General features: G+C 31.9%; 1 protein-coding gene across 2 annotated transcripts in view; it reads right to left on the minus strand.

Annotated features, from left to right (window-relative positions):
* The window catches only part of LOC139501535 (basement membrane-specific heparan sulfate proteoglycan core protein-like), a 182,659-nt gene extending 175,397 nt beyond the window's left edge, over window positions 1-7,262 (minus strand). Inside the window, exon 1 of one of the 2 annotated variants that reach the window (XM_071290646.1) lies at window positions 6,716-7,262. In XM_071290646.1, coding sequence (XP_071146747.1) covers window positions 6,716-6,820 — 105 coding nt within the window. In that variant the 5' untranslated portion in view covers window positions 6,821-7,262. The remainder of the gene's footprint in view (window positions 1-6,715) is intronic. The other variant, XM_071290645.1, reaches the window with a different exon arrangement.
* Between the last annotated feature and the right edge of the window lie 8,739 nt (window positions 7,263-16,001).

A 16,001-nucleotide genomic window follows, 5' to 3' on the forward strand; every position in this document is an offset into this window, starting at 1 on the left:
CATTTTTACAATTATGATAGGAAAAAGTCAATTAATCCAATTAAAACTTAAATCCTTAAATTGTTCCTGTTTCAAGCAACCAGCAATCAAAAGACCTGCAGTAAACAATTAATGCATTTGAATGTGCATTTTGACATGTAGTTGGAACCCCCTTTATCCAGGATTGGGATCCCCCTTTTATTAATGGCTGGATCTGTCCCTGACCTGTCAACAATTTATGATATAAACATGATATTTCTTTATGATTTTCTTTAGATCTAACACTTCAATCTAATGTTACCAAACAGGAAAGGAAAGGGCAACTTGAATCTGCACAATAAGATCTTTAACTCAAGTTCATAATTTTCAAAGTCGGAAATAAATTATGCATAATATGATATCTGTAAGTGTAAGATGTATATATCCTCAAGTTAATAAGTTGCAGGAAATAGTAATTTAAGACCAAGGGCCTTAACCTCCCTAATACATGTAATATTCAAAAGTATATTTTCTATTTCATGTACATGTACCAGTATCATATACATACATATACTTTAAATGGAAAATACAAAGGCCATGTTGATTGACAGTTGAGTACCATGTTCTGTTTCAAAGACATTCCTGTAGCCAGCGTGGGGTGGGGAGTGTTGGAGGGGTTCAGATAACAGATACTCCTCAAAACCTATTAGTATTATGATGGTAATATCATGCTATATTTCTGAATATGAGGCTATCTGGATTGGATTTCTTATTATAGATTAAGTTATGGATGTCACATGCTATAATTTTAAGAAACAAGATTGTATTTCAAATTTCCCTGTTTACTTAAGATGCTAAATGAAATGTCTGTTACCCCCCCCCCCCCCCCTAAAAAGCAAAAAAAAAATTGACTAAAGTACTGATAAAGTTTTGAATATTTAAATTATTGCATGTAGCTAGCTACTTGAACATGAAGAAAAGAATTCCCTCCTTCTCTATACATTAAACAAGCTGTATTGTCAAGTTCAAACTCTTTAATGAATGCATGGGTGAAAGACTTATTTGGTAAAATCAAAAAGTTGGGATTAAAATTTGTATCAGTAACTAATATAGTAATAAAACTAATGGCGCAGTCAGCCTTTATAGTCTGTCTATAACAGTTCTAATTCTATAGAGACTGGTACAATGTACCAATCCATTGTACCAGTTAGTCCACCTATAACAGATCTAATTCTATAGAGACTGGTACAATGTACCAATCCATTGTACCAGTTAGTCCACCTATAACAGATCTAATTCTATAGAGACTGGTACAATGTACCAATCCATTGTACCAGTTAGTCCACCTATAACAGTTCTAATTCTATAGAGGCTAGTACAATGTACCAATCCATTGTACCAGTTAGTCCACCTATAACAGATCTAATTCTATAGAGACTGGTACAATGTACCAATCCATTGTACCAGTTAGTCCACCTATAACAGTTCTAATTCTATAGAGACTGGTACAATGTACCAATCCATTGTACCACTTAGTCCACCTATAACAGATCTAATTCTATAGAGACTGGTACAATGTACCAATCCATTGTACCAGTTAGTCCACCTATAACAGTTCTAATTCTATAGAGACTGGTACAATGTACCAATCCATTGTACCAGTTAGTCCACCTATAACAGTTCTAATTCTATAGAGACTGGTACAATGTACCAATCCATTGTACCAGTTAGTCCACCTATAACAGTTCTAATTCTATAGAGACTGGTACAATGTACCAATCCATTGTACCAGTTAGTCCACCTATAACAGTTCTAATTCTATAGAGACTGGTACAATGTACCAATCCATTAAAGTCAATTTCAATTAAGTATTTAAAGCTTCTGTTATTTTTTTCATAATCAGCAAAATTGATCAGTTTATTAGTTTTCTTATCATATAACAATGAAATTAAGTAGAAAAATCTCCAGATATGATCACACAGCTTAAGCAATAAAAATAAAATGAACCACTCACTGTATATACTTGGTAAAATAAATATTTGGATCAAAAGTTACCTATTTTTAAATTGCGCACTATGCCTTTATTAATTGTACTAAAAACCCAGATAGTGTATGTGCTTTACAGAAACTCAAAGTTAAAAGGGTACAATTAACCTACTTTTCACTTTTAATAGGAACACCTGAGGATATTTACTAGATAAAATGAAATTGGACCAATTATCTACATTTTATGGCAATATAATTGTTATTATAGGGCAAAACAATTTTGGGTATTTAAGCTGTTTAGTGATAACCTATAATTTTCTACAGACAAAACCATTAAGGATACAACTTCTTTAGAGTCTACAAGTTCAGGCTGATGTTCAGTGGTTGTTGTTTGTTGATGTGGTGGTCGTTGTTTGTTGATGTGGTACTCTTTTTTCGGTTTTTTATATACATGTAGATTAGACTGTTGGTTTTCCTCTTTGAATATTTTACACTAGTCATTTTGGGGGCCTTTTATAGCTTGCTGTTCGGTGGATCAAGTCTCAAGATCTGTATTGAAGACCGTAATTTGACCTAAAATGGTTTACTTTACAAAAAGTGATTTGGATGGAGAGTTGTCTCATTTGGGGGGGGGGGGGGGGGGAGGGAATAATTGATATAATTATTTATTTTGTTAAAATTTTGAATTATACATGATCATGATGATGTACACAATGTAGAATGCAGCAGTTTTAAATTTGAAAAAGGTAAATCCATGCCTTCATTTATCCCTAGAGCTAATAGAACAATGTACTTCTTTCATATGCATGTATGTATAATATTTTAAATAACATGTTAGACATTCAGCAACCAAATATCTATCGCTTAAATTTTATGTTGAACTGTCACGGAATAGAAGTTCCTTCATAATATCAGTTCCAAAAGGAAAATATATTCTGGAATATTATTTCCACAGGAACAAATATTACAGTATATGTTCCTAACGGAATAAATGGTATAGAATATTTGTTCCTACAGGAATAGATATTATGACAATGTTTATAACAAAGTTTCCATTGGAACTTCTGTTAGGCGGAACAAATATACGTTGACAGAACCTGGTGTTTTATAAATTTAGGTCATTTTTAATTTTAACCACAAAAATGAATTGTGTTATTAAGTTCATGTACATGTATGATGTATAATAATTATTTTCTACCACGAAATGTCAATTGCAATAACTGTCAACTTCCTCTGCAGCCTCTTTGATTACATCGTTTTAGTTACCAGCTTTAAGGAATACAAATAATTTTCTACTTAGTCATAAGTATTTGTTAATGAGTTGCTTCCCACTGATTTTATAACATGAATCAAATATACTACATGTACCCCCAAAAGAATTTACATGGCTGTAATTAGCATACCTCGATAAAGGTCTTCAACTTAGAAAATTAGAAAATTAGTTACTCTAATTAAAGATATCAAAATTATCTCCCCTTGACCACTGATTCTTTCCTCATGCATTTGAATTATTATTTTATGTTTCTTTAATCTCTCTGTAATTATGTCATGTTGTAATAAATGTTATGCTCTTAATCATGTTAATGGGCTCTTTACATTTGTAAAATAAAAATATTGTATTGTATTGTATTGTATTACAATGTATCAGACTTAATCTTAATTTCCAATGGTATTTACTATTATCATGATTATATACATGTACATGTACTTGCAGACAGTGTATGTAAGGGTATGATTTGTCTGCATTTTTCCCTCTAGTATAATATATATTCAGATACCTACATGTACATGTACAAATGTATACACACAATGTACATCAAATATATTTTGCAATGCTTTCTGCTTTTTTTGTATATAAATGTACAGAAAATTCACTTTTATGAAATAATTATGAACAATAACTTGTACACAAATATACATTGACATTCATGTAAAAGCAAAGAAAATGACATGGTCATAACTACATGTACAGTGGTATCTGGTCGTTTTCCAACCTCTGACTTTCTTTTACTATATATAGACATGTACATGTACATGTACATGTATATATTTACTATAGTCGCATATATTGTTTGACTTATAACCACAATTAGACATGTTAGAGGCAAATTCAGAGGTCATGGAGTGTATAGGAACTAGACAGCCATATTTTTTTGCTTAAAATAATCCAAATAAAAATGTTTCCTTTAGCTAATATCATCAGCCCGAAAATTCAAAAATTAGAAGTGAAACTTAACTTAATCTGTCTTATATTCTCAGATGAAAAGTATACTTCTTCAAATTTTTGGTCTTTTGGAAAATGTTGTTTGTGCTGTATTTAGACCCTTCTACAACGAAATTTGTTTTACATGCACACATATAAAAATTGCGGTTTTTATCCAACGCAATCATAGGTTTAAACGTAGTTTTCAATTTGGACTCGTATATATATTTAAGAATTTAATGCTTCTTTTTGTAACTTTATAGGGTTGTAAAAGAATATTGACCGAAGTACATTTTGTATGAAGCGCGGAATCGCTTCATTCTATAAATGTGTGCACGGTCAACGCTTTTACAACCCTATAAAGTTACAAAAAGAAGCATTCAATACTTATTACATTTTTTAGCTAGGATCATGAAAACACGATTTTTATCAAGTTTTTATTTAATTCACCTGTGAACTTTATTGTTGGACCTCGTGTCATCATGAATGATACATTTTATTGAGTAATGCAATTGCTTAAGGAATAGCACGTGCTGTGCAGTTAGCCAATCAGAATAACGAAATAATGAAACATACATCAAATGTAATTATATATATATATATGTAACATCTTACAAAGTGTTATATATATGTACATCTAAAATTGTTATACAGTCATGACAGTGTACAAAAATGGTTGTACAATGTGAACATGCATACAGACATGTACACTATACAGGTCAGTTGATAGCCTGTATACATGAAGACAAATCTGTTACACCATTAGTAGCCTGTAGGAATGTCCTGTTTGTCACTCTCATTGTAAAATCATTTCATATTCATAGTTATTGGTTTAATCCAGATGAATAGATTAACTCTTGCATAAAGATTTGTAAAATGTGACCTCTTATTTTTCATCTGATTATATTTAGCTTTTGACTGAAATAAATTTGTATCAGTAAATCTGTGAATAATTTTCTACTTTAATATTTTTGTTATTAAATGCTAAGGTAGAATTTGTCTTACATAACATTCAAGTTTGACTTTCTATTAATGTTTGATTTTCATTTTAAAAATTATTTTTTGGGAGAAAATATTTTTTGCTTTTAAATTGTCTTTTTAGTTAAACCATGGAAGCATTATAATTCATTTTACTTCCATGGATTAACCAATATGTACATAACCATGATAACATTGCACTTTTCTGTATTTTAATACATTTACATTGTGCAATTGCAATTTGCCAAAAAAATATTAAAGAAATCCATTTTTGAAGATTATTTTATACATGTACATATGTATATGTAAGAATACAAAATACATGAAATACATCTCCTTTGAACTGAAGTGAAAATTAGGTCCTAGAACAGTTCTTGATCATTTTAAGAACAGTGTGTTCTTGAATTATTCCCAGGGGAGGTCCCCATAATTCAATGTACTTATATGACTGAAATATTTTTATTTCAGACAAGTATTGGCAATAGACTGAATAGTCAAAGCTAGTCAGACAATGATGAATTTTATTTAAATTTTGGGTGTGATTTCATATCTGCCAGGCAAATTTTATTTTGGTTAGGCAAGATTTAATATTTGATTTTCCAGAAGTCAGTCACAAATTGAAATGATAACATGTAGGTCAAATTTTCTACTGAAATTGTTTGAAAAAGTTGCCTTGGCATTGGAAAAAGAAAGAAAAGGAAAAAGTAAATAACATCACAATTTGTTTGGCAAGATCTCAAGACATATCTTTTTTATGTCCTAACTCTAATTTGAATACTATTTAACATGCAAAGAAAAACAGCTTTGCTGCTGCTTTAACAACATATCCATGCATAAAAGAAAACTAATTCATCACAGGTGGTTTGTGAAACGATTTTCATCAATAAAAATATTTGTTCTGAAAAGCATATAACCTCCTTGATAAGACTGATAAATCACCTCAGCAGGAAACCAGTCTTTCACATAACAGAGCTAAAGACAGTTATCATTTATAAACATCTGGGAGGCACCAGATCAACAGTTGCATAACTAAATAATTTATTATAAAAATCTTAAGATCTAGAACTCATCAAAGAATTTTTAGAAATATTCACCAAACAAAATTTTGCATTTATATACATGTAAGTATACATATTTCTTAGCAACAGGAATATTAAATTAGTTAGTATGCAACTTTTTCATCTTTTTTTCCGTTTTGAACGATAAATGCACACATGTACATACATACAGATATACTGTCAAATTAGCTATAAACACATAAGTTGCATATTTTTTTTTTATGTCAATTGTTCTATAATATGTAGATACGAGTATACACCTATGTGTGTTTTCAAATATTTCAATAAATAGCATCGCTAAATTGACGTTTTCACTTTATACACATGCATGTCTTTTCCTAAATGGAAACAGACTATAATCAATTCAAACACATGCATCATGTACCAGTACTTATGTAAACGTGTTGTATATATTGCGTTCTCTTTTCAAACATGCACCGATTATATAATATTCTGATAAGATAATTAAAATAATTAACTACTGACTACATGCAGACAAGAATACTCCTTTATCAGCACTTTTTAAACTTACCGATTCTGAAGTTGATAATAAAATTCCATTTAATAAAATTAAACTTATTAATAAAGTTCTGCAGTTCCTTAGGAATAATATTTTACTAGACGAATACATGGTCATATTTTCACTTTCCTTTGGGGCAACAGACAGTAAGTACCCCCTTTTCTTTTCTCTTTAACCGGTACTAATCCAGATGTAAAAAGACAAAAGCCGTGACACACTATTAAAAATGCCTATTCAAATGCATTATCTAATATCCAAGGCCAGAGTTTTTTCCCAGCCGTCTAACAACAAAATGAAAAACAGCTGAAACTGTAAAACAAACTCCTCCAAAAAGCCTCCAGCACTTTCTTTTCTATATTCACTGGTTGAATGAACTGAAGAAAGGCGATGTTATTCGGCTGTTACTTAACTCCCACGTATTAGTCACGCACTAACATCACAATTATTACAAAAAGACTTTGATTAGCTACTTAAACGTGTGCAATACTGTAACAATTATTTTCCTTCAACTTAACCCTCAAATATGTATGATCGTGATACCACCGGACATTTGAAGTACACTTTCTTACAACCAAGTATAATTGATAGAACAGCCCGGGATTCCCCCCTCATCTGCTAAATTGAAACATGTCAATGAGACTTTTGAGATAACCGTTATCTTTAAAATCTGGTATTAATTATACAGTATAATACTTCAACCAGATTAATTATATAATCGGTCTGATAAGGATATTTGCTCTCAAGATCTTCTTTATTTGGATAATTATCTTCGCGACCCTAGGTACTTCATATCACAGGTGCGAAAAAGGAAAAATGTGAACTTTAAATTTGTGTGTATGATATTTTTATCGGCGTTATCAAGTGTGTTTGCGGTTGCCCTGTTGATCAAAAATTTTGGCATGTTAACTATTATGATGATGTAACTGCTTATTAATTGTGTCGTAAAGTAAAAAAAAAATATAAAACTACATTTCATAATATTAAAAAAACTCGGTTTATACATCATCAGTTACAATCCCATTCAATATGAGACAACATTTATAAAATTATAAAATAGCCTTTCTAAGAATAATTCTATAAGAACAATAAATGTTAATTTAAAATATCGCACCCTCGGCATTGCTTTCTTTACTAGCATTTTTTTTTAGACTAGTTTACTTTTTCTGTGGAAAGTTCCATCAAAATTATACGGGACATTTTCTACTGGGCAGGATCTGCATGTTTACTTATTTCGAAGCATCTGAGACAACCCCCGGTTTTCATGTTTACTTATTTCGAAGCATCTGAGACAAATTAACCCCCGGTTTTTCATGTTTACTTATTTCGAAGCATCTGAGACAACCCCCGGTTTTTCATGTTTGGGCGTTTTTCAATAAAAACGTATTTTCTTGTCCTAGCCACTTTAAAAATAATGTGTTTGGTCTTTGCAAGTAATTTTTTGTGCAGTCAGTACATTGAATTAGATTTAACATTTTAAAGCAAAGAAACAGTTAATTTTTTAAAGGGATTGCTAATTTCGTAAAAAAATGTAGAAATAAATGTTATTTTTACTAATATAAGTTCTTTAATAATTCAAAAGTATGTTTAGAGCCAACATATTATAATAAACAGCTTTTAACATAGGATTTTTGATAGGCACTGGCTACGGTTACATGGAAATGTAACAATAATAAAAATATTATTGTTACATTGGAGACTAAATGCCGGAATGTATGGTTGGTTAGAGACGAATGTAACAATAATTATTGAGGCTACGGTTACAGTGCGTTATTGTTACATGAAAAACAGCAATGTACGATGGGACTAGTAATTATTACTAAATGATAAAAGTTGAGGACATTTATTTTATATTTACAATACATACAATAATTACATACAATTTCTTTATTTTTTTATTTACAATGACAGTTTCTACATATCCAGTAAGTGGTTGTTAAAGCATGTTTAAGTCCGACACATTTTTGATGAACGAAATAACGTCCTCCATGGATACATGTATACAGAAGTTCCCAGTATTTTAGTTCACAGTTTGCTTTTGATGTATCAAATTATTTAGAACTGCGTTTGTATAGTTGAATGAAATTTGTGTCTTGATATTGTTTCAGTTTCGTTTCAAACGCATCCCAAATTTCAAATTTTCCACCCTAAACAAAACTGATAATAGGAATCTCTTCATCCGTTGTTCAAAGTATAATCGAACAGTAAATTAAGAGTAGGTGTGTAGTTAAATACTTAAAAGTGAAACGATTGAACTACTAGTATATTTTTCGCCTTTGGCACTCCTAATCTGGTGTAGTATCTTTAAGAACATCAAAACCAAATTTAATATGTAAAACTATGTAAACACCATTTGTTAAATAATAATGTTTATCATTTATCATTATTACAAGTATTATCAAGTACATATAAAAGAATTAAGCAATAAAACTATAGAAGATTTTTAAGTTTAAAAAATCTAGCGTATATTGCTGTTTTTTATGTAACAATAACGCAATGTAACCGTAGCCTCAATAATTATTGTTACATTCGTAATTAATCGGTTCCTTACCCAACTTTGCATTCCGGCAATTAGTCTCCAATGTAACAATAATATTTTTATTATTGTTACATTTCCATGTAACCGTAGCCAGTGCCTTTTTAATTTCAGAAGAAGTGTCCCTAACAAAATGTCCACTACGAAACGAAGTCATTAAATTTGCTAATAAACCGTTTTATAAAATCAATGTAATTTTTGTTTGCAAGAGATATAAACATTAGGGTCTTACAAAAGAAGTGATGCTTTTATAACGGCAATTAAATTGTTGGTAAAAAAAATTGAGCACATCAAATGGACCAGAGTGATACCGTATTTTTGTAAATGTCCACTACGAAACGGGTCAAATCTCCATCAGTATCTGGTTTTAAAATTATGAAAAAAATATCAGTGTACAGCTTAATACATGCTTTGATGAATACAATCAGTCTTGTTACTTTTGCAATAAAGGGATTGTGGTAAAAAAATAAAACATGTGAATACGAAACAAGTATGGGAGAAAAACGTTTCGTAGGGGACACTACCACTACCATGCAGTCTTTTTTTACTCTTTTTTCAATTATATTCGTGCAAAGCAAATACCAAGGGTTAGTTTCATGTAATTTTTATTATGTTTTTATTAACATAGAATAGGGTTGATGTCAACTACGAAACTTTTTGTCCACTACGAAACGGATTTGTCACCTACGAAACGCATCAAAATGTCCACTACGTAACACGAATTGTACCTTCATATGTGAAGTACTGTCTAATCTTCATCGATAAAAAATGGTTCTCCAATTCAGAAAAAAATTAGATTTTCCTAGTATATAAAGTAAACAAACTTGAATGTCTATAGGAAACATTTAAAATTGCAAACATATGTGTGTTTAGAAGCAGTTTCGTAGGGGACTTTTGAACAGTACTCAAATTATGAAAAAAAATATCATTTTAAGGAGTATTTAAGATTGGACCTTTTGTTTACAAACAGGTCTATAATAGAGGTATTCAAAATAACTCTTGAAATTAAATTTTAGACAAGTTGATTCCATTTTTTTAGGTCTGAAATATACGCTTTTATTGAAAAACGCCCGTTTACTTATTTCGAAGCATCTGAGACAACCCCCGGTTTTTCATGTTTACTTTTTTTTTTTTTGTTCTTGTAATGGATTTCTTTTGATAAATAATAAAATAGTGCACAGATGACTAAGTTTATGATATATATGTCGTGTACAAGTTGCGATTTTGTACAGGTTATAACATGTACAAAAATATTGTACATGTTATAATTTGTATAATGCAAAAATACAAGTTATAACATGTACAAAATTACCTCATACATGTTAAAACCTGTACAAAATATTGCTTAAAAATGGTTTTAACTTGTACAAAATTTAAAATAAATTTTAATGAAGTAAAATATATGTCGTGTACAAGTTGCGATTTTGTACAGGTTATAACATGTACAAAAATATTGTACATGTTATAACTTGTATAATGCAAAAATACAAGTTATAACATGTACAAAAGTACCTCATACATGTTATAACGGTGACATCCCATTAGTCCGACAACCATTATTCCGACAGCCCATTACTCCGACAGCCCATTATTCCGACAGCCCATTACTTCGACAGCCCATTATTCCGACAATGCATCTATCTTAAGTTTATAGGTACATTTTCTATTAAAAAGACCAACTCCGTTCTCTATAATATTTGTGGTTGTACGTTTTGATTCCGATTCTTCTTCTCATGCGGGATATTTGTCTCAGTATATTGGAGTTGGTACACATGCGTTTTGCAACTGCTCAGTCCTGACCCTCGTCCCTCTTTCGTTTAAGTTTTTTTTTGGCTTTATCTATCTTCATTTCACTAGATCTTCGGATTCCCCCTTTCGCGCATCAGGGGAGTGAGGTTTAACCACTATTAACTACATAAATAAATATATCAGAGTTGGACAACACTACCCGCCCTCTTTGGTCGCAACACATTCTTCTCCTTGTATGACACTCATCTGAGTTTTATTAAAATTGATTTTGTCGTGACAGTCAAAATGAGGTAAAAAAAGAGACAAATACAAACCAGGTCCTAAAAAAGATGACAAATAGGACGAAATATGTTTTCCGAAAAGATGAGTAATTCCAGCTTCTACCAAGACACCATACCGTGCGATTTTATGAATATCATTTTCGGGAATGTGAGTCCACGAAATACGGAGACATTCAGCACTTCCAATAACAATCGATCAGACATAGTCTAAGAGATAACACTCAATATATTTGCAGGGATACCGATTTTATATCCCGAGCTTATTTTAAAATCTAGAAAAAAAACCTTTTAAAATGGTTGGAGAGGTGCAGGACTGATGAATTACAAAATAACTATTTACGAAAAACAAAAATGTCAGACATGAACTAACGAAAACCACTAGACTACCAGCTACTGACTTGGGACAGGCACATTACGAACATGGCAGGGTTAAAAATTAGTTGAAAAGGGCTTAACTTATCAGATCTATACAAAGCACATACACTTTTAACACTTATACATACCGGACGTGGACATGGCTTAACAACCACAAAAATACAAAGTACAGATCTGAAAGTATTCGCAGTTATTGAAAGTTTAAGTTCAAAGCCAATAACAAATATTATGACCTATAGTTGTTGATTTCTGTGTCATTTTGGTCTCTTGTGGAGAGTTGTCTCATTGACAATGATACCACATCTTTTTTTATAAATAAAAAATCATGTATCTAAGACAATGTGTGACATTTTTGTCTCGATTGTGTCTTTGTCCAATGATTTCCCTTCTCCTGGACTTACTCTTGGTTTGTCTTCTATTCATTGGTTAAGGCAGAGTCGCCCACCTAATCCTTACAGTAACTAGTGCCGGTTGGATTTGACCATATTGAAGTCACACAACATCCGATATACAGAATAACAAATATAGTCCCTAGTGTTGACAGTGGGTTACTTGCCATTTAAGGAATAACAGTACTGTAGTTGAAGAGTTGCCACCGTCAATTGTAGATTTGACGGTCGCAAATGCAGTTTTACTGGCGACGCGTAGTGGAGACAGTAAAACAGAGATTTGCGACCGTCAAATCAAAATTGACGGTGGCAACTCTTCAACTACAGTACTGTTATTCCGATTCTAATGCATTACAAACAGAAAAAAAAATCCGATAAAACTTGAAAAAATGTCTAAATTTGTCAAATAAAAAAAAATCCTCGAAATTTCATGAATGATTTTGGCACAAAGACGTCATGGCTAAACGTGACGTCATACATATGAAAACTTACAAACTTGAGGTTATTACGTTACCTGTACGCTTCAAATTCGAATAAAAAAACATTAAAACGGCGAATTCGAGGTAGGTGTTGTTTTATTTTCGATTATATAGAAGTAATTGAATATTTGTTGATTCATCAATTCAAAATGGCGGGTCCCTCCTTAGTTACGTCTGGTCAACTGTGGATTTGACGGCAACTTTTACTGAGCCAATGAAAAAAATTGTTACATCCAAATTGCATTAGAATAATTTTTATACCCCTTTCAAATTTATTTCTCCATGTTTAATGCCTCAAATTGCAAGTAGGGGGGTGAAATTACACTGTAAAAAAACTTGGGTCCAGAATTTTAAAGGAAAGTAGTGATTTGGTCCAGGTGAAAAAGGTTGAAAAATAGCACTTCGGAAGCTGTCAAAAGATTTCAAGACGCCCTAAAGATAAAATTGTCCATATTTTGAGTTAGAGACGATGAAGTTTTCTATAATTTAGATATAATTTGTCCCAAAAGTAGTACAACACACTGTAAAAGTTTCTTTGAGAAAGCGCAGGTGGGATTTTTTTTTATTTTCATTTATGTTCTATTAAAAAGAAATGCACTATGAAATAATTGTGGTCTCGGACCATATGCTGACCCAGCCGAATTGGTTTGAATAGTTTGTTGAGAATCTGTACAAATAATTCCCTGTTTAACGTTATTCGAATTCTGCATATACACACGTAATTTAAATTCTGTATAGTGTGTACTTTTTTTTTACGTAATTCGAAGTCTATCCAACTTAAACACACACAAAATAGTTTTGTGTATCCGTTGTTTTTTTTTTTTTTATAATTTTGTAAATAGTACTGAACACATATTAAACGATTTCTGTATATACGGAAAGGCGAGAAAATTATTACACTAATTGTAACTCGTATAGCTGTGATGTCAGAACTTGGTAGATTTCCTTATTTTGCGACTAACTTATCAATGTTAAAATGTTCATAGACTAGTAGGTTTGAAAGATGGAATACTATATATGATGCCTACAAGTGTAATAAACAGTTATATTTTTTTATGGTCAATACATGTTTTTTTCCAGCATTGAATTTCTACAAAAAGAATTCAATTAACTTATTTGAATCAAAAACTTAGTACATTATGTGTTTTGGTTAAATGAATATTTTCGTTGCATCTTTCTCATAAACTACATTACAGGGATATTGAAGACATCAATAACGTGTGATGCTTTTTCAGATTCATCACTCAACAACTTCCTGTTTACCAAAATATTTGGGCGGGGTATCATTGAAGTGAGTAGCTCGCACTTTCACTTATTGTTCTTGATTTATATGCTCTTTATAGACCCTGTAATTTGAAAATAAAATATTATATTCTGTTCTATTCTATATACAGATATCAAATTGAGTATGTAGAAAATATTCCAACTAATTATGTAATATATAAGGAGTAATTTTTTTTTAAATATGTTATAACATATATACGTAATTATACAGACATGCACATTTTATTTTACCCTAATACTTGATAAGTGTCGGACTAATGGGTTGTCGGATAAATGGGCTGTCGGAGCAATGGGTTGTCGGAATATTGGGTTGTCGGACCAGAGACATATATACACATATATATGTCTCTGGTCGGACCAATAGGCTGTCGGAACAATGGGCTGTCAGAATAATGGCGTGTAACCATGTCTGATCGATTGTTATTGGAAGTGCTGAATGTCTCCGTATTTCGTGGACTCACATTCCCGAAAATGATATTCATAAAATCGCACGGTATGGTGTCTTGGTAGAAGCTGGAATTACTCATCTTTTCGGAAAACATATTTCGTCCTATTTGTCATCTTTTTTAGGACCTGGTTTGTATTTGTCTCTTTTTTTCCCTCATTTTGACTGTCACGACAAAATCAATTTTAATAAAACTCAGATGAGTGTCATACAAGGAGAAGAATGTGTTGTGACCAAAGAGGGCGGGTAGTGTTGTCCAACTCTGATATATTTATTTATGTAGTTAATAGTGGTTAAACCTCACTCCCCTGATGCGCGAAAGGGGGAATCCGAAGATCTAGTGAAATGAAGATAGATAAAGCCAAAAAAAAACTTAAACGAAAGAGGGACGAGGGTCAGGACTGAGCAGTTGCAAAACGCATGTGTACCAACTCCAATATACTGAGACAAATATTCCGCATGAGAAGAAGAATCGGAATCAAAACGTACAACCACAAATATTATAGAGAACGGAGTTGGTCTTTTTAATAGAAAATGTACCTATAAACTTAAGATAGATGCATTGTCGGAATAATGGGCTGTCGAAGTGATTGGCTGTCGGAAAAGTGGGCTGTCGGAGTAATGGGCTGTCGGAATAATGGGCTGTCGGAGTAATGGGCTGTCGGAATAATGGGCTGTCGGAGTAATGGGCTGTCGGAATAATGGTTGTCGGACTCATGGGATGTCACCTGTATACTAGTACAGTGATAATGGACGTCATACAAAACTCTGAATTATACACAAGAAACTAAAATTAAAAATCATACAAGACTAACAAAGGCTCCTGACTTGGGACAGGCGCAAAATTGCAGCGGGGTTAAACATGTTTATGAGATCTCAACCCTCCCACTATACCTCTAGCCAATGCAGAAAAGTAAACGCATAACAATACACACATTTTATGAATACATTGAGAAGACAAATTGTTAGGTACCGTAGGGGTTGAAAGGGGAACAATGACAAAATTTCTGAAACAGTAACATATATATGGATCAAAATAGCAAGTGAGCTAACAGCCTATCCAATTTCAGTCATAATCAAACAAATGTGTATATAATATGACTATACTTAAAAATAAATGTGACATGTTAATTGATACATTCATTGAAAAATAACAGTCTTTGAGATTTTCAAAAATAGGAATTTATGTGCTGCATCACTGGTGGATCCAGAAATTTTAATAAGTGGGGGCCCACTGACTGCCTAAGAGGTGGCCCACTCCAGTCACGCTTCAGTGATTCCCTATATAAGCAACCAATTTTTTCTTGAAAAAGGGCTGCTGCCCCCTAAATCCGCGTCTGTGCATCATCAAACAAGATAACATAAATTTTGTGCTCTTAACCTGATTTTTGGGGTCTATATGACTGTAAAAAATAATTAGAGAAGAAAAAAATCATATTTCAGTGCACTTCTTTTTTTGCTTCAGCCCTTTGAAAGTACCCAATTTTGATGATTTATCCATTTCTCATCAGTTTTTGCCCATTTTTGGGCTATTATCGTGAAAAAAAATCACAGTTCCACAATTAAACTTTGTTTCATACTTTCAATAAAGATGAAGTAGACCAATCTGAATAAATTCAAAAACTATAGGTAGGTGTTGATATAAGAAAGTTTTGTCATATTTTGATGCTTTTTCTTGGCAAATTTACCATGCTGTCAATTTTGTAAATTTGTGATTTTTCTCTGTTTTAAGAACATAATGCATATGATCTCAAGTTTTTTGT

The sequence above is a fragment of the Mytilus edulis genome, chromosome 13, assembly GCF_963676685.1.
Source record: "Mytilus edulis chromosome 13, xbMytEdul2.2, whole genome shotgun sequence".
Lineage (NCBI taxonomy): Eukaryota > Metazoa > Mollusca > Bivalvia > Mytilida > Mytilidae > Mytilus > Mytilus edulis.